Genomic DNA, 20555 nt, shown 5'->3' on the forward strand with positions numbered 1-20555 from the left:
GGGAGGTTTATCAGATATAGAGTAGAAATTTAAAAGGCTATCTGGAACTGGCAAAGGTAGGTAAGTTGGAAAAGGGAAACTTAATTTTAAATTTGCAATGCCTCAGTTCAGAAACATCATTCATATATAGTCGACAGAGAGAAATAATCTAGCAGAGTCCTGTCCCCTTTGCTAATCTGAGCTGTTTATATGAGGTACCTCATCTATCCATTTGTACCACAGGATGCCTAGACAGCCCTGTTTTTTACAAACCCTAAAGCCAAGAAACATATTAAAATACATGTCCTTACCTGCTCTGTGAGGTGCTCTCAGGTACGTGGTACATGAAGACATTTCCTCTGGAGGCAGCAGCCCAGTGACTGGCCATGTCTATGATGGGACACGTGATGAACTGGTCACTGATAAAAAAAGAGGAGCAGGGAACAGGCACAGTCACATAAAATTATAAAAAGGGAAAAAAACCAACTCCATGACCAGTAAACCTCTCTCTGTATTGACAGGCTTCTTTAAATCTTCCAAAACAGCTCATATCTCTCCTTTCAAGTCTACTGTGGGAAACCACATTCACCCTCTATGAGCTCAGTAGAATTTAGAATTCATTAAAACTGCTGTTTTATGGAGTGTTAAACAGTGTTATTAATAATACTAAGGGTACCACATCTGACACATAAAAAGTATCGTGGCTGAATTAAAAAATCCCCTTTTAGTCTAGGTTATGAGGGCCCATTCTTATAGTAGTGTAAAGCAACTTCTTCCGGCACCACTAGGTTGCAATGGCATCTAGTAAAAAGTCTTATGTGTTTCCTGGGCCAGGGATCAATAATATCGTTTTGATATTTCGTCTGTGTGATTTTTTTGGGATAGAGTTTCCAGAGTTGGAAGAGGTAAGAGACCACTTTTGGAGATATCTTGCAGAGCCTCTGGTGGGGCTCATCAGTTCAGGCTATCTGGTGCAGTATATCTGGGAGAGAAAGGTTAAACAAGAATTGTTTAATATATATTGCAATGCAAAGGTAGGAGTGAAGCAAATGTATTAAAACCTTCCTATCTTCCATTGACCTCAGAAGTCGGGCTAGAAGGTGGGGTGAGCAGTAGCTAGAAGGAGGACAAGTAACTCAAAAGGAAGAGGCAGAAAACAGGACACCTTACTGCAAGATATCTCATTATGATTCCTCAAGGCTCTATTATATATACTCATATCACCACTTCTCATTCTACATGTGCCCAAAGACTCAGAATGCTCTTTGGGTGTTTACATATCCATAACTACGTGAGCACACACAAACGTATCTGCTGCAGATGTGGGAGGTTTCAATTCTCTGTCTGGTGAATCTGAAACAGTAGCTGCTCCTTCAGATTTAGTAGGTAAAAAAAGAATGACTGATGGCAAGAAAGAACACTGTCAGAAAAGCATAAAAACATGTTGCTATATTTAACTAGTATGATTATGAAAGGCACTGTTTGGGTAACTAACTTGAAAATATTTTAAGCCCATCTTTGAGACCACAAGCTATGGGCTGACTGACCACAATGCTCTTTGACAGTTATGGTTGACAACACCCATATGAAGTGAAAATTACTGTTTTTCACATGCCTACCAGCATGGGGTTTTAGAGGAGCAGATGGCCTTTGAAAACTAGGGAGTCTACAGAGAATATTAGCTCTCGAGAAATGCTTTGAGATACATTTCACCACTTAAAACTGATTCTTAGTTGGTATTATGGGGAAAAAAGTCAGCTATTCTGGGGAAATAATAAAAAAAAAAGTAACCACAAAAATGAAGTGGCTGTTTCTTACAGGCATTAAATACCAGAGCTAAAAAAAGAAAAGAAAAAGAAAATGAAACTCATATTATACCTGGGAAAAACACCAGAGAACTGCAGCTAAAACAATTTCAAAAGTGGAAATATTTTAAAACCACAAAATACGCACAATATATGTAGTTTAGAAAAAGCACTGATGATTCTTTCTGACACTTCATTATCCTTCTATAACTTTAGCAACTAAGTATGACTTCCTGACATACAACTTTTCTTGGGTTACACAAACAATCAAACAAAGGAACACCAAAAAGGCAAAAACAAACGCCTCTTTTCTTCACCATGTGTGTGATACGGATGTAGGTGACTGCCATTCTGTAACTGCTGTCTCCCCTCACTTTCTGCTGTAGCCAGAGCAATTTGTAAAGTGTTTCAAGCAAAGGATTCTCATCAGATGTCCTAACTCCACTAACCCTCCTTCTGCTTGACACTCTGGGCCATTCACTTCTCTCCTTAGCCAAGCCATTTGCCTCACAGCACGAAGAGGCAATCCCTGTGCCCATGAGGCTGATGCTGCAAGCCAGGGGATCCACCTGCACGTCACAGTCCGGCTGCAAGCAAGTGGTGTGCCAGCCCTCGTGACTTTGAAAAAAGCGGTGCCTGCACCACACTGAGTCCTGTGCCAAACGTGGATGACCAGATGTGACAGCCTTGTGTTATAACACCTTGTTACAGAGGTAGAGCTGGATGGGAAGAAGGATTTAAAATTTAAGTGCTTCTGTGGTTTATTATGGCTTAACACCTTACTGATCTGACTAAAGAATTATAGCCTCATAGGTAATGATGGTGATGGAAAGAAATTGAAGATAAGTTCTGGTTTTAATGCCCATGAACCACAACATTTCCATGTGCGCTGCATGCAGTGGCCCCAGATGTCACAGTGATGGGTGGCCTGTCCCTGGGGCAGGCTATGAGGCAGGGCAAATGTGGCATCGTGCAAGACTCAATAAAAGGCATCAAGCTCAATCCACAGTTTTCTGGCTTGTTTACTTCGTGACCTCAATGCACCGGCACACCTGGACCACCCAGAAACCTTCCCCAAACATATTTGGTCACCGCTGTCTTGGATCAGATGTTTCCAAGTGAATCTTGGCTCCTGTTCATCTACTGCTCCCTGAGGCTCCCACGTAGCAATTCTGATGGGGGACTGAAAGAAAAATCTTGTTTCTAAGGTCTTATGGAGAGGGTTATGGTGGGATGGAAAGCTGTAACATTGAGAGCGCAGATTCTTGGCACTTGTAGCTATGATGTCTTGGTTCAGAACAGAGGTGAAACAGCTTGGACAGGTACACTACAACTGAAAGTCTGTTCCGCTTAAACATTTAGCCCTCTAGTTTGCAGTGAGGCAGGAAAAAGGAGGTAAGAAGATTTCCTTACCTCCCTTCAGAGAAATGAGCACACCCTCGCACAGCTCAAGATCCGTAACTGCTAAAGCAAACTGGCTGCCCATGGGGTAGAGAACAAAATGTACAGTCTCCTCTGCAGACCAAACCACCACGTGACCTAACTAAAGATATCCACCAGTCTCTACAGTATACCATAGTATACTGGAGGTAAGTTGCTCATGCATTTGCAAACATTTGCAAACATTCAACCACAAATGTCCCTGCTCACCACAGGGCGATTGGACTAGATGACCTTTAAAGGTCTCTTCCAGCCCAACACATTCTATAATTCTATGATTCTTCTAATCTATGATTCTATGAGCATGTGTTCTCCTTTCACCACCACAAGACTTCTTACAAAAGCATCCTCTTGCCTAATTTCGCTTTCTCTCATCATAGAAAATGATACACAAAGGAATCAAAATGCAGACTGGGTGACATACAATCACTGTACACTGATATAAACAATTACACAAGGGTCAAGGAAATTTATGAATAAGCTTAAGGAGGATCCTTCTGCCATAGATAAAAGGGAGATTAGCAATTCACACAATGGGGTTGGGAGACACTTTTCTGAACATTCATGAATGCTTCACCATTTTACATGATATTAAGCTGTAGAAAGCCTGACATTGGGAAGAAATACGTTTGCAGGTTTCATAATATAAAAATTAATATAATTGCTGAAAACAAAGCTTTCAAACTGGACCACTCTTCAAATTTCAAATTCTATGAAAGTATCAACTGTATAATTAGGTCACTGTGAATAAAAGCCAGTCTATTAGGGGGCCAGTTAGCTCAGTCAGTTGAGCATAGCGCTAACAACGCTAACGTCATGGGTTTGATTCCCGTTCAGTCCCCGTGTGTTGCCTGATCTAGTCGAGTGGTGGTGTCCCTGGCTGCAGGGAGGCTGGATTAAAATGGTCTCTAAGGTCTCTTCCAGTTTAGGCCATTCTGTGATCTATGATCTATAATCTATTAATTCTTCTACTGTCACAGGGGTGAGAGGACTCAAGGAATAGTTACTGCAGAGTGTGCAAACAACCAAGACATCTTTTACATGAAAGCGTAAACGAAGAAGCATTAGTAGTCTGAATCTAAGATACAGTTCAGGAAAGACAATTCAAACTTTTCACAAGGCATAAAAGTCTCTTCAATTTTTTTTTTACCAATGACACTAAAAACCTCACAGAAAATGAAATCATATTCCCCATTTTCTGTTCATTTGCATATGAATTTCTCAAGTTTTTCAGAATAAAAATGCACACTTGAGATAAGCAAAACACACCTTGCTTAATCCCAATCACACAGTTGTAATAGGATGAGTTTCTTACCGGGTGGCATTTTCCAAAGCCCTGGAAAAGGATGAATAATCATCAGTTGAATGTTCGAGGGAGTAATACCATACAGCTGCATCTTCAATGAATGAGTTGGAGTCTTCTCCTCCCAGAGAGTTTTGCAGAGCCTGATAAAAGGCTGTTTTACTGTTGGATCTCCCTTGACTTTCTTCAAATTTCTGAAACCAAATGCATACATGGAATTTACAAACAAAACCAAAAGATACATTTTTAATGGCCTTAAGTTGTGTCAGGAAAGTTCAGGTTGGATATTAGGAAGAATTTCTTTACTGAAAGTGTTGTCAGCCATTGGAACAGGCTGCCCAGGGAGGTGGTTTGGGCACTGTCCCTGGAGGTGGTTAAGAGATGGGTGGATGTTGTGCTGAGGGATATGATTTAGTGGTGTTGATAGAGCTATGACAAAGGTTAGACTCAATGATCTTGAAGATCTCTTCCTACTAAAACTGTTCCATGATTCTATGATTTTCGGTGGAATAATATAGGCTCAGTCCTCCCTCTGCTTGAACAAATCTTCTCTGCTGTGATCTCTCATTCCTAGGGGAAGAAGTAGGGCAGGCCTACTTTTGCTTTCCCAAAACTGTCACCAGCCAGCAGTATTGGCTTACTCAAAACATACTACAGGACTAAATTCCTAATCTAGCAAATCTAAATCATGCTGTGTGGATGTAATTCTAACACTACAGAAACATCCACTAGTAGCAGTAGTAGACTACACAGCAGTAGTCTACATGGATAGTTCTTCACTGCAGATGTGCTCAATGCTGTCTTGCTGACAGGCTTCCTGAAGAAAAATTAGAGGGGGGAGAGGGAGCTATTGCTCCTTGCCTTTGGAAATTTCTGAAAGCAAGCACATCATATAGCCATTTTATGGTTACATTACTCTGCCTTTTCTGGAATCACCTACAAAGAAATGTGGCTGCCAAAAGGCCTGTATTTAGGTCCCTTCTGCCTTAATAACATCTGCCTTAGCGCCTGAAGAGAAAACCTCGTTCTCCAAATCCCAATGCAATGAGCAGCCATGATCTTCAAACTTCATAATCTCTATGGCCTTTCAGAGACCTACAGTGAAACACACTTTTCCTGAGATCTGTGGTCTGAAACCTTTCCTGACGTAAAGGCACTTTTCTCAGAGCAGAGTGCCCATGTCACGGTGTTGCTGCAGAATTACTGACAGCAGAACGATCATCTTCTATGCCAAGCTGCGTACCTGATCTTATTTTTACCAAAAATAAAGCCTCGTGGAAGTTTTCAACACATCTTTCTGTGAGGAAATTTTGTATTTTATCAATTCAGACTTTTCACCTTTTTTTTAAAATAATTTATTTCAAGTTCAGAAGCAGAGCAACTTCCTTAAAAAAAATATAAAACATAACCTGATCTTTCTCATGGATCAAGTCTTCTAAAGAGGGCACCTTGCAGGTGTACACTGGCTGCAAGTTGGTATAAGAACTCCAGAGAGAAAGATTTAATAAACCACCAATATTATTTTGGGCAGTCAGTCTGATGCAAAATAGGATGGTGTCTGCCCAGTCCAGTTACCATAGATGCTGAATGTATTATTTTGATGACCCACAGCTGGTTTTCATCATGCTGTTAGAAGGTCTTTCCACAACCCTATACAGAAACTACAGAGGGAATAATTACTTTTCAACAGATTCACAGAAAAGAAAGACGGAAAATAGCTCCCTGTCTGCTGAGGCTGAGACCTGTCCTTACTGACGTACTCTAATGCTTTGTGCATTTGATCAAGTGATCCCTTTACAAGGGATTTCAGAAGCCTACCAAATATCCCAAGGTCAAAAAAGATCTTGGAACTTTTCCTTTTATTTGTAATAAATTCTCCTTTTACTAGATTTTGTCTGATGCAATGTGAAAAGAACCATGTGGTGTCAGTTTTAGTAATACAGTTGTACTTCAAGAAAGATGGGCAACTCACACATGACACGTCTCTTCATGTGCACAGCTGCCACATATATGAAAATGCACAGCATACTTGCCTGCAAAATCATTCAGTTTAGATGCAGCAAGGACACATATCTTTTTCTGCAAGGAACTGAAATTATCACTGAAGACCTGACTGCAAGTTCACTGAATTTAAAAGCAGTTTTTCCATCAGCATTGCTGCTAATTAGGAATCTCTCATTTGGTGACTAGGGCTGGTGGATTTGGCTATCAGTTATGGGTAAGAACAAATGTTTTTCCGTGCTAGTGCAGAGCCCAAGCTCTTACATGTAAAGCATCGTGTACAAAGCAACTTTCATGCAACGCTTTCATTTTGTTGGTGGTTTTTTGAGAGTTTTTATAATGGTTTTGTTACCTTATTCTATTCCTCTCATGGATACTTAGAGAGAAAAACAAAGAAAAAACCTTAAGATATTGATTATCTACCCTAGGAACTTATCCTTCACTGCCTCATCAACTACCAAGCATTAAATAAACATTATGGTTGAAAATCAGAGAGAAGGAGATGGATCATCATACAACACATGGTTAAACTGTGGAACTCCTTTCCACATGGCTTTGTGGATGTCAAAATTGACAAAGATGAAGTTTCATAAACAAGTTCCTGAGTTTAAAAAGAAATAAAATAAAATCAATTGATGGTTATTGAAAACAGAAAGACCAATTCAGGTTAGGAAGTCCCGGAGCTGCAAAGTGCTAGAGGCTTGGAGAGCATTTAGCAGAAATTACAGATTGCTTACCCTGTTCTTACAAACATCCAATCTCAGAAACAGCATTTTGTGCTAAATGAGCCTTTGATCTGACTCAGTACGGTCAGTCTCAGGTTTTTACTGTGCCAACGTACTAGTTTCTGTGTTCTTCAAAATGCACCAAAAGCTTTGGTGACCTTTCTCAACAATCGCTGAGAATAGAATGAGGTCCCTGAGATGTGTTGAATCAGATGAAAGAGGACTCAACCAGCAGAGATGGATGGGAAACAGAACTGGCATTTGTAAGACATTTTGAGATTTTTCATCACAACCAGCACTAAAACAGTATAATCTGAAACTGATTTCTCAAATGTTGCTTTCACTGCAATAATTCCACCTGGAGTACTGTGTTCATCTTTGGGACCCAAACATAAAAAGGACATGGACCTAGTGAAGCAAGTCCAGAGGAGGGCCACAAAGATGATCAGAGGGCTGGAGCACCTGTCCTATGAAGACAGGCTGAAAGAACTGGGGCTGTTCAGCCTGGAGAAGAGAAGGCTTTGGGAGGACGTTATAGCAACCCTCCAGCACTTGAAGGGGGCTACAGGAAAAATGGGGAGAGACTCTTTATTAGGAAGTGTAGTGACAGGACAAAGGGTAACAATTTCAAACTGAAAGAGGGTAGATTTAAATTAGTTATTAAGAAGATGTATTTTTATGTGAGGGTGGTGAGACACTGGGACACGGTGCCCAGAGAAGTTGTGAATGCCCCCTCCCTGGAAGTGCTCAAGACCAGGCTGGATGTGGCTTTGAGGAATCTGGTCTAGTGGGAGGTGTCCCTACCCATGGCAGGGGTTTGGAACTAGATGATCTTTAAAATCCCTTCCAACCCAAGCCATTCTATGGTGCTATGATTTTATGATAATATAATCTAAACAACTGAATTTAACATGATAGCACAAAACAAAGCAATATGTTCAGAATAAAATCCATGAAATATTAAAAAGACAAAGCATTTTAACTTTTCAGAAACTAATCCAGTTTGACCAGTTTTCCACATCCAGCAAATGTTTCCTATTAGAAATATATGACCAAGGAACAATTTTCAAATAGCAGTAGACACAACAGCTGTTACCAGATTAATAGAAACAGCTGCACATTATGTAAAATATTTTACATTTTGTTAACCTTTAAAGAGTTATTAGCAACTGACCTCAGAGTTATAGGGTGGTTTTCAACTTTTTTAGAAAGCAAGTAAGAAAATAATTAAAAACAGCAGGTGCACCAATTTCTGCCATTCCAATGATACAAAGAAATCTTAAACATTGCCTAAATACTGAGTTAAATAATGCTTACTGTTCTTGTTGCTGCAGTATAGCTTCTGGAGCAGTTTTATTTGAAAAGTAAACTATTTCAGTTTTATTTAAAAATACGTTGTGGCAGTAGATGGACCAAATATTTCATCTTCCAAGGGGCAAAATGTACTTTTCTGACAAACCTGAAGAGTGAAAACACTAAGAGAGTACGTACAGATTTTATCTTTTGATAAACGTTGTCAGAAAAGATGGTGAAGGACCTGGCAGCTGTTCATCAGAATCTTTCAAAGATTCCAGCTATTTGCAAGATGAAGTAAAGAGCTGATATCAGCCCATCCTTCTCACTGACGGCATTTATCGGGACACTGGTCCCCTGGTCATTACTGTTAATATACAAATATCTACCATCTGTTGTATGTTGCTGCATGATTCTATCCATAAGGAAATTAACTGTAATATAGTGCAGGATGGAAGTTCTGGTCTGCATAGACCCAGCTGCTTACATGAGGCAAATAAACTATATTTCTATCTACCCACTCCCCTATGTCCTGGTTCTGGGTTCTGTAGCCAACTGCATTTGTATTAAAGAGAGAACGAAAGAAAAAGAAAAACACATGAAGTACAATCTTAGTCTTCCAACCGAAAAGAAAGTTAACAGCCCTTACAATGTGGGGATTACGTAGTAGGCAGAGAACACATGGAGGCTATAAGCCGGGCTATACTGACTTACATGCATATACGGAGAAACAGATAGAGAGCGGCATGAGTGAATCCATATATTTAATGCCAGCAGGAACCATTACATCCTCACACCTGAGCATCACATATAGCACGGGGATAGAATTTTGCCCAGCTGGGAATCGAAAGCAACATTTTTAGAGGTTTCTGCTCAGCTGCCCTAATCTATGCTCAAAGCTAATATCCCTGAAGGTCTGCCATGGGAATTGCAGTTAACGGGTTCAGGCTTAGCTGCTCCATATGCCACATAATAGTGCATTATGGTATCTCTTGCCATTCCCTTAACAAACTCTGCTTTGTTTCTCACTTAGTTTCAGCCATCTGATGGCTGCACTGGGGATGAGTACGAAGTGCTCCAGGAAGTGGTGAATCTGTCTCAGTTCACATGAATAAGCATTGAAGTGAATGCCATAAAACGGTCATCTCCATGGGCAAGACATTAAGCACGAGTGTTCAGCATATTCTCTGCTGCAAACGTCACTGAGAGACTTCAGCCTTTTGCAAACAAATTGAACGTTGATGTTTTGCTAGCACATAAGTGGTGCCTTCTGTCTTGCTATTTCATTTTTAATAGTAAAGGTCTTGACAGGCATAAGCACAGTGTTACAATGGGAGTACAGATACACCCAATACAACCAAATGCCGGCAAGCCCCTACAGAACAGCATGGTGCCAACCGGATTCACCACCCCGAGGTCTGACTGCAATCTAGATGTTTTACTCTCTCTCCTAAGATTTGACTACTCAGAGTTTATAAAACTTGCATGCAACTCCAGACTAAAGTGATAAGATTTGCATCACATCTCAAGCTTGCTTGCATCCAAATGGCTAAAAGTGTCTCATCACCATTTACAGGATCCGTATTAATAGAGCAAGACCAGGATTAATGGAGGAAGAATCACAGAATCATAGAATGGCCTCGGCTGGAAGGGCACCTTAAAGACCATGGCTGAATTTGCCAGCAGAGGTATTTCCAGGAACTGGTGGAACAGGTCACCAGGGATTAAATTTTTCTATCTATCTCCTATTTTGCATTTGACTACACAGAAATCAGACATCCTAAAGGAGATCAAAATGAAGGACTTTGCCAATTCCATACACTTGCCACAGGGCCTTTCAGCTGTGCCATTTATCTACCCAAATACATGTATCATTCTTCTCCCTACAAAGTTGGAGCACATCCACAGACTGATTTTCACCATTGGGGCATTTGGACCCCTTGTTGTGGAACAGATTAAATAACTTTTTTTGTAGTCAGAAGCAAACTAGGAACTATGTCTTGGTTTCCCAAGCTGATTTCAGTGCTCTGTTCACCAGCTAAGCCCTCCCATCTTCCTTAGTGCATCGGTGAAACCAGCTTTGTGTTTTCCCAGAAAGATGCAAGTCAGATCTACCTCAAGGGAGTCCTGAAATAGAATAAAATATAAGGGATACAGTGTTTGTTTTCTGCAGTCATTCTTCTAGGTCTATTGTGGGGAGACGATAGGTAGCGCTGATCAAAGATCCGTTATGACATTATGACAGAGGAAACTGTGCACAGACTTCTCAGTAACGGCCACCACCCGTACCACTTTCTGCCACTGTAGCTAAATATGTCTGTGGCTTACTCAGGACTCTATCATCTGACTGTGACTGCAACATGACTATCATGTAGAAATGCACTGGAGGACTTGAAAAATTAATATTCTTAAATAACCAAATGGCAGAGGAAGTATTATAGTTTCCCAGCAAGTAATACTTTAACTATGTGGACAAGGAAGGAAACAGCTTAAGAAAGTCAAAAAGAAGAAAATAAATATAACCACCTACCATGAACATTGTGAATTTCCTGGAACAGAGATGGAAGCTGACTTACAGAAGCAGCACCATGTAAGGTAGATACCATTATAATATCTAGTAAAGAAGTTAACTATACTTCTCAGAAAAAATAGTTAAACTTTTGGCAAAGGAGATCAGAAGACCTCAAACAGTAACAGACTTTAAAAAAGGTCTCTCAGGTTGTGGTAGATAGGACTATTTCTTAGGGTTCAGTTGCACCGATTTTTTGCGTCTCTTTCCAATCTTATTTTCTGCAAGCTTTTAAATAAAAGAATATATTTCAGATTTTCTTTTCAAAAGACAATATTTTACTGCTGAGCTCTCAGTTACAGGTGCTTTTCCTTTTCATTTCCACATAACAGTCTTCGCTTTTAGCACGTATGGCTTTCATTAACACCATAATCTGCTGCATAATTTCTAAGACATCACGGAATTTCACTTCAGTGTTGCAGACAACTGTCATATGTGGAAGTTGTGGTAAAGGAAAGAATTTCACTACCTAGTCTTCATCACATGGCTTACAATGGGGTTACTGATGTTTATTCCCCTCTTGTAGGGTCTGGATCATTGTCTCCAGGCCTCCAGCACCACAGTCCGTTTCCTCTGAGTAACTTCTTCTTTTAATTGGTGTCAAAAGAGAATGACACATGAAAGAAGAGTAGGAAACTTCAGATGGAGACTAAACAAGCAATATGAATCTTATTTGAGTCAAAAAGCCTTCTTTCAAGGTGGTAATTTTGCCATTAAATATGAAATAAGTTGGTCTATGTGTTACTGGCTACCAGCAAAAAGAAGTTGGGATTGACCTTTCACTGCTTCCAAAAGTGAAATCTACAGTTACAGAAAGATAGCAATAGATCTGCTGTTCACTTAGACAGCCCTCAGAATAATCCCTGCCATGTTCTCCTGTTGATTTCTTAGCATATATCTGAGCATGTTGGAACACCTAATTTAATTTGGCAGTGTTAAACAGGGAAGTGCTATTGTTCCCATTATCGAGAAGAACAAAGGCACTAGAAGAGGTTGATATGCTGTCTCAAGAACAAACAGTGTCAGAGAGTTCATAAGAAGATGTAAAATACTCCTGCGTAGACCTTCATGATTTTCAGGACTTTTATGTCCAAAGTACAGCACAGACACAATTCTTTCTTGTTTCACTAGTTTATGCCTTGAAACCTTAGCACATGTGTCAGGCTAGTGCTATTCTAAATGACAGCTAGTCCGTGTTCAGAATCATCTCTACAAGAAAAACTACTCCTTAAAGGCAACCAAGAATGAAAGGTTGCCACAAATAACCCCACATTGGCATGGAAAAAAACACACTGCTGCATATTAAAACATGATAAATCATTGCTGATCTCCTACCTTTTCATACCTTTCTCAATAATATTAAACAACAATTATAATAATGCTATTAATCAGTCTGAACAGGATTGGCTGGAGTTGGACTATGACTTGCATGGAGTTTAACTTACAAATTGAAGAAATTAAAAAGCATCTATCCTGGCTGCACATGATTACTGTCATCACTATAATAGTAATAATACTACCATGAGTTCAAAAGCAGTGATCATCTTCCTACCTTAATTGCCTTTGCTCTGCTGATCAATCCATCTTGCTGAGCACTTCCAATGAGCAGATCTACTTTCCGAAGCTGAGGGCGTTGCAGGGCTTTAGCTAAAGGTTCCCTAACATAAATTCCATCCATCACTGGACTCCAGTACTGGAACGGGCCGCTTATAGCCAAGAGCTAGGTTAGCAAAACAGCAATAACAGTGCAATTAATTAGCTTGCCCCTGGTCGTTTCCATTTTATTTATGCTTCAGACAAATGAGTCGATAGCCTTCAAGTGAGCAGTGAGCAGTTAACAGGAGCACAAACTCACCATTGGCAGGAACCAATGCTTTTCCTGACAGTCTCAGTAGGTGAAAGGAGCTGAATCGGCTGAGAGAATTGATGGTCTTACGGTCATTAAAATATTGGTTTAAATTAGGGATTAGCTGTGTGGTGGTCCTGATCAAAAAATTAGTTCCCAGTGGGTGTTTCTATCTGTGGGTAAAGGATCCATCTCTAGAATCATGTTCACTGCAGCTTTCACAAGAGGTGCTGCATCCAGCTGTTGTCCAATAACCAGTGGTTTCCCCCATGGATCAGTACTGGGACCAGTCCTGTTCAACATCTTTACTGATGACATGGATGAGGGGATTGAGTCTACCCTTAGCAAGTTTGCAGATGACATCAAGCTGGGGGCGGAGTGTCGATCTGCCGGAGGGTAGGAAGGCACTGCAGAGGGACCTGGGCAGGCTAAGTCGATGGTCCAAGGCCAATGGAATGAAGTTTAACCAGACCAAGTGAAGGGTCCTACACTTTGGCCACAATAACCCCCTGCAGCGCTGCCAGCTGGGGGAGGAGTGGCTGGAGAGCAGCCCGGCAGAGAGGGACCTGGGAGTACTGGCTGACAACCGACTGAACATGAGCCAGCAGTGTGCCCAGGTGGCCCAGAAGGCCAATGGCATCCTGGCTTGTGTCAGAACAGTGTGGCCAGCAGGAGCAGGGATGTGATTCTGCCCCTGTGCTCAGCACTGGTGAGGCCTCACCTCGAGCCCTGTGTGCAGGGCTGGGCCCCTCACTGCAAGGAAGACCTTGAGGGGCTGGAGCGGGTCCAGAGAAGAGCAACGAGGCTGGGGAAGGGACTGGAGGGAAAGTCCTGTGAGGAGAGGCTGAGGGAGTTGGGGGTGGTCAGCTGGAGAAGAGGAGACTCAGTGGGAATCTGATCACTCTCTACAACTGCCTGAAGGGAGGGTGCACTCGGGTGGGGGTTGGGCTCTTCTCCTGGGCAACCAGTGACAGGACGAGAGGGCATGGCCTGAAACTGCATCAGGGGAGGTTCAGGTTGGGTCTCAGGCAGCCCTTCCTCAGGGAGAGGGTGCTCAGGCACTGGGATGCACTGCCCAGGGAAGTGGAGGAGTCACCGTCCCTGGGGGGGTTTAAAGAGATGTGCCACTTAGTGCTGTGGTCTGGCCATTGTGATGCTATTGGGTCATAGGCTGGACTTGATGATCTCAGAGGTCTTTTCCAGCCCCAACAATTCTGTAAATTCTGTAAATCTGTAAAATTTAAGAGACAGCACTGACATCCCTCCCCACTTCCTTTTTTTCAGAAATGCAGTTACTGAAGCTACAGACGCTTGATTGTCCTCTAAAGTAACACCCAGAAGCAGACAAAAGGGGACTGAAAGAAGTCAAAAATTATATTTATATTAATTTTGGAAGATGTTGTCAAAGTAGTGGAAAACAAATTTAGTCTAAAGGACAATCAAGTTGTGAGTACTCATAGAATCTTAGAACATCATAGACATCGGTATCATTCCACCAAAGATAGTCCAGCTTTTTTTTTAAGCTTCCTCACAGCTTTTGATTCCTTGCCAATGATATATATTTTGGTAAGGTGTACCTTAGTCTGTGCATCATTGAGGACACGTGCGGGCAATTGGCGCAGGCAGGCTACAATTTCCTCACTGGTGGATGAAGGGCATCCGACATCTTCAGCCAGGACTGCTGCTTGGGTCTGTGCTCTCCTTTTAGTAATAATGGATGCTGGAGAAAAAGCTGAGCCTCCCTGGAAAAGAAAGACAATATCAGTCAACACATGCAGTCAAAACACCTGGTCCCCTGGTGCAGGTAGAAAAGACGAGAAGCAAAATCTGCCCAGTTGCAGAACGTGAAAAACTGGTATTTGGATAATAAGTAGCAAGTTCTAACAACAAACACAAAGGGAAGAAGGACAGGTTTGGCTGTTTGGAGCTCTGCCATGGTTATTTTTTAAGACCTCTGAAAAGTGCCTAAGTTGTGTCTATAACCAAGTCTTGGTGAAAAATTTGCTGAAAGGAGAAACATTCAGACAGGAGTGGGTAGTGTTGTGAAGCACATCAGGTAATGGAGAGCCCATCTTAAAAGAGGAGACTAGACTTTTATTTCTTCAGCTGTGATCAACAAGAACAGACAGCAGATATCTTTATAAATGAACCTATGAAGAAGAGCTATTTATAACTTAGGACAATGCTGGTACAAGGCAAAAGGGACATCAAGTATTCACACTGAGTGTAAGTAAGTTAACTTGGCTACAAATGCTAAGATAGTTAACCCAAGTAGTAGTGAGGGTTTAGAAGAGCTAAGAAGAGCTATGAGCAGAGGTAGTAGGAACAAAAGGCTAAAACAAGCTGCAGAAGATCAACCAGAGCCAGAGGAAAACAAAATCACAGCAAGGTTACAGTCCAATGTCTATTCCAGAATCTTTGTTTCTTTCCCACAGCTGTGCCAAAATTGAAAAGGTCCTCACCAAGAAAAGATGGTAAAACATTGTTGAGTAAAAATGGAAACTGCTTATTGAAGGTTCAGATAAATTAGCATAAATCTGATAAGATTTGACCTAGAACAGAAAGGCTGGAATAGCTCTGTGTGTTTCAGATGACTAATTTCCAAACATTTATATCAGTTTACTATAACTGCTAAGATTAGCTCCTGAATGCTAAAAGAGTCCAAACCCTAGATGCATGATATGAAAGAATCCGATCTATTCAGTTGATTAACTTACTGAATTTGCTCAAAGTGTAACTACAAGTCTAAAAAAGCATAAAACCAGGCGCAAGATTAAAAAAAAAAAAACCAAACAGAAAACTAACCACAAATCATTAATTTGAAATTGTCTCAGACCTTTGAAGACGAAGAAGCCTGTGCAGACCTGACCAGCACCAAGGACATTTTTTTAATTTCAGACATGTAGACCCATTGATACTAACAGGATATCATTGCTCACAACTGGAAAAGTTAGTTTCCAAAAATATTTAGGAAGAGATTATCGCTTGGCTCTAGAGACAGCCTTTTTAGCTCCCTGTATGCAGAATTTCTAGTGCTACTACCTTCCCGAAAGGTTTATTTTCCTTTTTAAGGGATCTGGTAACAAGTACTGTTATTAGCTTAGTGAATGAGATGCAGATGTTTTCAGATAAGCAAAGGGGGAAAAAACCCAAAACTGCTTGCCAGTCCTGGAGCACCAGAAAGTTTCAAGAGGCCAGAAGAATTAAAGAAGAAGAAATAAACACAAGTTGGTCTTATTCATCACTTCCGCCCTTGATTTAGATGAGAACTCGAGTAAGTGATGGACTTTAACCTCACGTGGGATTTGTGGTGGCCTATTTTGTGTTTGTAAGGCATGATATCTGCTAGCTGCTGAATAGGTGCACTGCCTCAGTTGGCCATGAGAGGGAAAGAAAAATATCTTTGATGAGAATATATATGTGTTGGTGTGTCTCCAGGGCAAAGAATGAGAACGTTGCTTTTTTGACTGTTTTTTTGGAAGAGCATGTTCACCAGAACTAAGGTGATTGCCACTAGAAAAGGGCTAGCATGGCATGCCACCTTCCCTCAGAAGAGTAGCTTCCTTGCTTTTCCTTTAGAGCAAGTAATTATGTGCCTCCTGGGCATAGCAGAGAAATTGGATCTAAGATTACACATTATTTATCCACTAATCTGACCAACATACTTCTCGACATCAGATCTGAATGTGCTCAGCATGTTTTATCAAGTATTCACTACCTCTGCATGGCATTCATTTAAAACAAAACCATAAAAAATAAAGGGCTTCAGTTTCACAAATTCTGAAAGTTTCATGAATTTTGAAAGAGGCAGTTTCTGTGGCAATTCTGAAGTTACCTTAAGAAAAATCTAAGTTTGAAAAGTACTGAGATCAGATGACAGATGAAATCCAAAAATTATCTGGGATCAAGTGAAACATGCTAGTGTGTGTTTCGTATTGAACACATTTCTTCCCAGGGATTTTAAAAATTGTGCAAATTTCCCTTCTCTGAGATCTCTACAAATGGGAAGATTGCCCTTAGGTCAAGCACTAAGTCAAACAGTGACTACAGGTTCTGGATAGAAGTGTCCAACAAGTCCTCTCTGCAGAAGGAGAGCTAAAAGCCTGGAAAATCTTCGTGTCAGAGCTCTGGATATGTATTGACTACCATTAGGTCTGGTTTGAACTCAACAAGTAATATAAAACCCCAAAACTTCTACAAATACATTTGCAAAGTGAGGAAAATTCTTGTTTGGAGCCTTACTCTAGCTGTGGATATTTTCTCTTTTTGGCATAAGTGGTTAGAACATGTTTATGAGCTCTTTATTTGCTTGTGTCTTCTGTTTTCCATGGTAATGGCCACTTCCTCGGTTTGCTTTTTTGGATAACATCTGCATACAGGAAGCATGTCTTGCATTTGAGGTTTGAAAGAGATGTGGTATCCACTACTGTTATTCATGTTCAATTCTGATTGAGACTGGAAGTGGGTGATAGAGGAACTTGGGACATCATTCAAGCAGTATCTGGAAGCAATACTGTTACGTTCCGTCCCTTGACGCATCTGAAATATCTTCCAGGCACTGGAAACAAGACTCCTCTTACAACAGAAGTTGGGCAGGCAAAACTGTACCGGTTCTCTGTTTTTAAAATTCATATGACAATTCAAGCTCGTTGTTTCCTTATTCTCACCAAAAAAAACCAAACAAAAAACAACACATCAGGAACAAATAAGTGAAAGGAGAAGCTGGAGACTGTCCAGAACAAGATTTCTTCCTTTTTTGGCCTGCAGTTTTCACATTTAAAAGAAATCTTCATTAAAAGCTGTAGCCATACCAGAGGAAGGTTCAGGACACAGAGGATAGCATAGGTGCACTCAGTGTTTCACTCTTTTCCTGTAAAACTATAATTTCTTTTTTGTGCAACCAGTAATGAAGGAGTTAGGTGCTTTAAAAAATAAGACTGTTTAGGCAGAAGCAGAAATAGTGGAGGGACTGTTCATTTCCATTACATGACATGCGTATTACCATCAGCAGGACAGCATCACGAATCAGGAAACCAAAAATCATGAGATCAGCTCAAAAATAACAAACACTGTTCTTTTTTTTAGTCTTCTTTCTTAATTCTCCAGGAATTCTCCTATACCTGTAAACACATGAGCTAAAACATTGACTTCTAAAATTAACACCTGAGATCTTCAGATAATCCTGCAGATTGCTTTTCTGAAAGCAAATCTCTAAACAATATGAGATACACAATAAAATTGTGAGTGTTAGCCATATTGTCATCACAGGGTATTTCTTATCTTAGCATCATTTAGAAGGGTTTGATGGAGAACTGAAGCCAGATGCAGTTCTTGTTTCAGCCGTCCTTATGGATTCACACGCTGTCATTAGGGGAAGTTCCGACGGTATTTTTGACAATGACTGGTATGAAAGCATTCAGTACTGAACTGCTGAGAAGAAACAGCTCCATTGCACAATTCACAATGGCGATATTACACTCTCCTAAATTCATAGGAATAGTGGGAACATTACACAGTTGGGCAATATTACCTACTGTAACAAGTGATGTCATTGAAAACAAAAGGCAAAGCTTTCAGTTATTTAGTTCAGGGACCAGCAGCTTTGCAAGCATTTCTTTATCTCTCTTTTCAGAACTAGAGGTTAATATAGACAGTGGAAAATCAGATACTAGGAAGTGTTTTAGCTCACAACAGTGAGTAGCTGATGAATGCAAATTGGTATTATGTGAAGATGTGTGCTTGCCTTGATGACATGCTGTAATTCACTGAAGTGGGGCTGATACCTCCTCCAAACTTCTCTCTTGGGACATCATAGCTCACAGACGTGCACTGGTATTATCCTGTTCAATCCAATTCGCCCACCACAGCCTTTGGTACTATTCTGATGAGGTAATAAAAAAGGATATATGGACTTGTACTGAGTTTGTGTGGCAAGGTTTTGGTAGCAGAGAGGCTATAGGGGTTGTTTCTGTGAGAAAATGTTAGAAGCTTCCCCTGTGTCCAACAGAGCCAATGCCAGCCAGCTCCGAGACAGACTCACCGCTGGTCAAGGCCAAGCCCATCAGTGATGGTAGTATTGCTTCTGGGATAACACATTTAAGAAGGGAAAAAAACCTATGTAACTGCAGCCAGAGAAAATGTGAGCAGAACAGCCCTGCAGAAACCAAGACCAGAAAAAAAGGAGGGGAAGGATGAGCTCCAGGTTCTGGAGCAGAGACTCCCCTGCAGCCCGTGGTGAAGCCCATGGTGAGGCAGGTGTTCCCTTGCAGCCTGTGGAGATTAAGGTGGAGCAGATATCCTCCTGCAGCACACGCAGGAGCCCAGGCCAGTGCAGGTGGATGCACCCAAAGAGACTGTGACCCTGCTTCTAGCAGGACCTATGGACTCATGGAGAGAGGAGATCACGCTGGAGCAGGTTTGCTGGTAGGACCTGTGATCCCTCAGGGGACTCTGGAGCAGTTTGTTCCTAAAGGACTGCACCCTGTGGAAAAGACCCATTCTGGAGCAGTCTATCAAGAACCACAGGCCACAGGAAGGACACACGTTGGAGGAGTTCATGGAGAACTTTCTCCTGTGGGAGGGACTCCATGCTGGAGCAGGGAAAGAATGTGAGGAATCCTTCCCTGAGGGAAGATGAACTGACCACAGCTCCCATTCTCTGTCCCTCTGTGCCACCGGGAGGGAGGAGGTAGAGAAACCAGCAGTGAGCGTGAGCCCAAGAAGAAGGCAGGGGTAGGGGGAAGTTGCTTTTAAAATTTAGGTTTTATTTCTCATTATCCTACTCTGATTTGATTGGTAATAATATAAACTAATTTCCCCAAGTTGAGCCTGTCTTGCCCGTGATGGTAACTGGTGAGTGACCTCTCCCTGTCCTCATCTTGGTCCACAAGCCCTTTGTCACATTTGCTTTCCCCAGTCCAACTGAGAAGGGGAGTAACAGAGTTGTTCTGGTGGGCACCTGGTGTCCAGCCAGGGTCAACCAACCACAGGACTATTACTGCAAGTCATACCTCTGTCTTCCAACATAGCTGGAAAAGACAATTTTTTAAGCCACAATGCTGAATTTAATTCTTGATTTTCTCTGGAAACTTGCTTCCACAAAGTTTCTCAAAACTGATTTACAACAGATCTAATGATTAAAAGTGCACTGCAACTAGTTTTTATCCCCCACATTCTGTAACCCCAAAGTCTTCCTGTCCTCACATCGTGACCTCTTGTTTTTCCAGCCTGACTTGAAACTAAAAACCCTGTTTGAGCCATATTTGTCTCTTCAACACACGCACTTGTTTCATATTACTGAAGTTTCTCTGAGGGCTGCAGACCTTTTTTGAAGCAGGCTTTCTGTCTGACCAGAAGTATGCTATAGACAATACAAACAGCAATAACAGTAAAACCCACAAAAAAGCGAGATGAAAAATATCTAAGGAAAACAGTCAAACCAATGAAATGTCCTGATAATTCCACTTTCCTGAAAGAGCCAACTGCACGGCAATAATTCATTTGTCAACGACAGGCACTCTCCAGGCTCAGATGCACACAGTTCCCAGCCAGAAGTATCTGTCAGACCATCTGGTTTGATCTCCGGGAGGGCCGA

General features: G+C 41.3%; 1 protein-coding gene across 1 annotated transcript in view; it reads right to left on the reverse strand.

The window, feature by feature from the left end:
- Positions 1-290: 290 nt before the first annotated feature.
- Positions 291-20555, reverse strand: part of TG (thyroglobulin) — a gene marked incomplete at both ends in the record, with an annotated part of 111186 nt that continues 90921 nt past the window's right edge. Inside the window, 4 exon segments of the mRNA XM_009876276.1 lie at positions 291-398; positions 4540-4721; positions 12668-12835; positions 14539-14703. Coding sequence (XP_009874578.1) covers positions 291-398; positions 4540-4721; positions 12668-12835; positions 14539-14703 — 623 coding nt within the window.

The sequence above is a fragment of the Apaloderma vittatum genome, unplaced genomic scaffold (assembly GCF_000703405.1).
Source record: "Apaloderma vittatum isolate BGI_N311 unplaced genomic scaffold, ASM70340v1 scaffold2909, whole genome shotgun sequence".
In the NCBI taxonomy this organism is placed as follows: Eukaryota; Metazoa; Chordata; class Aves; order Trogoniformes; family Trogonidae; genus Apaloderma; species Apaloderma vittatum.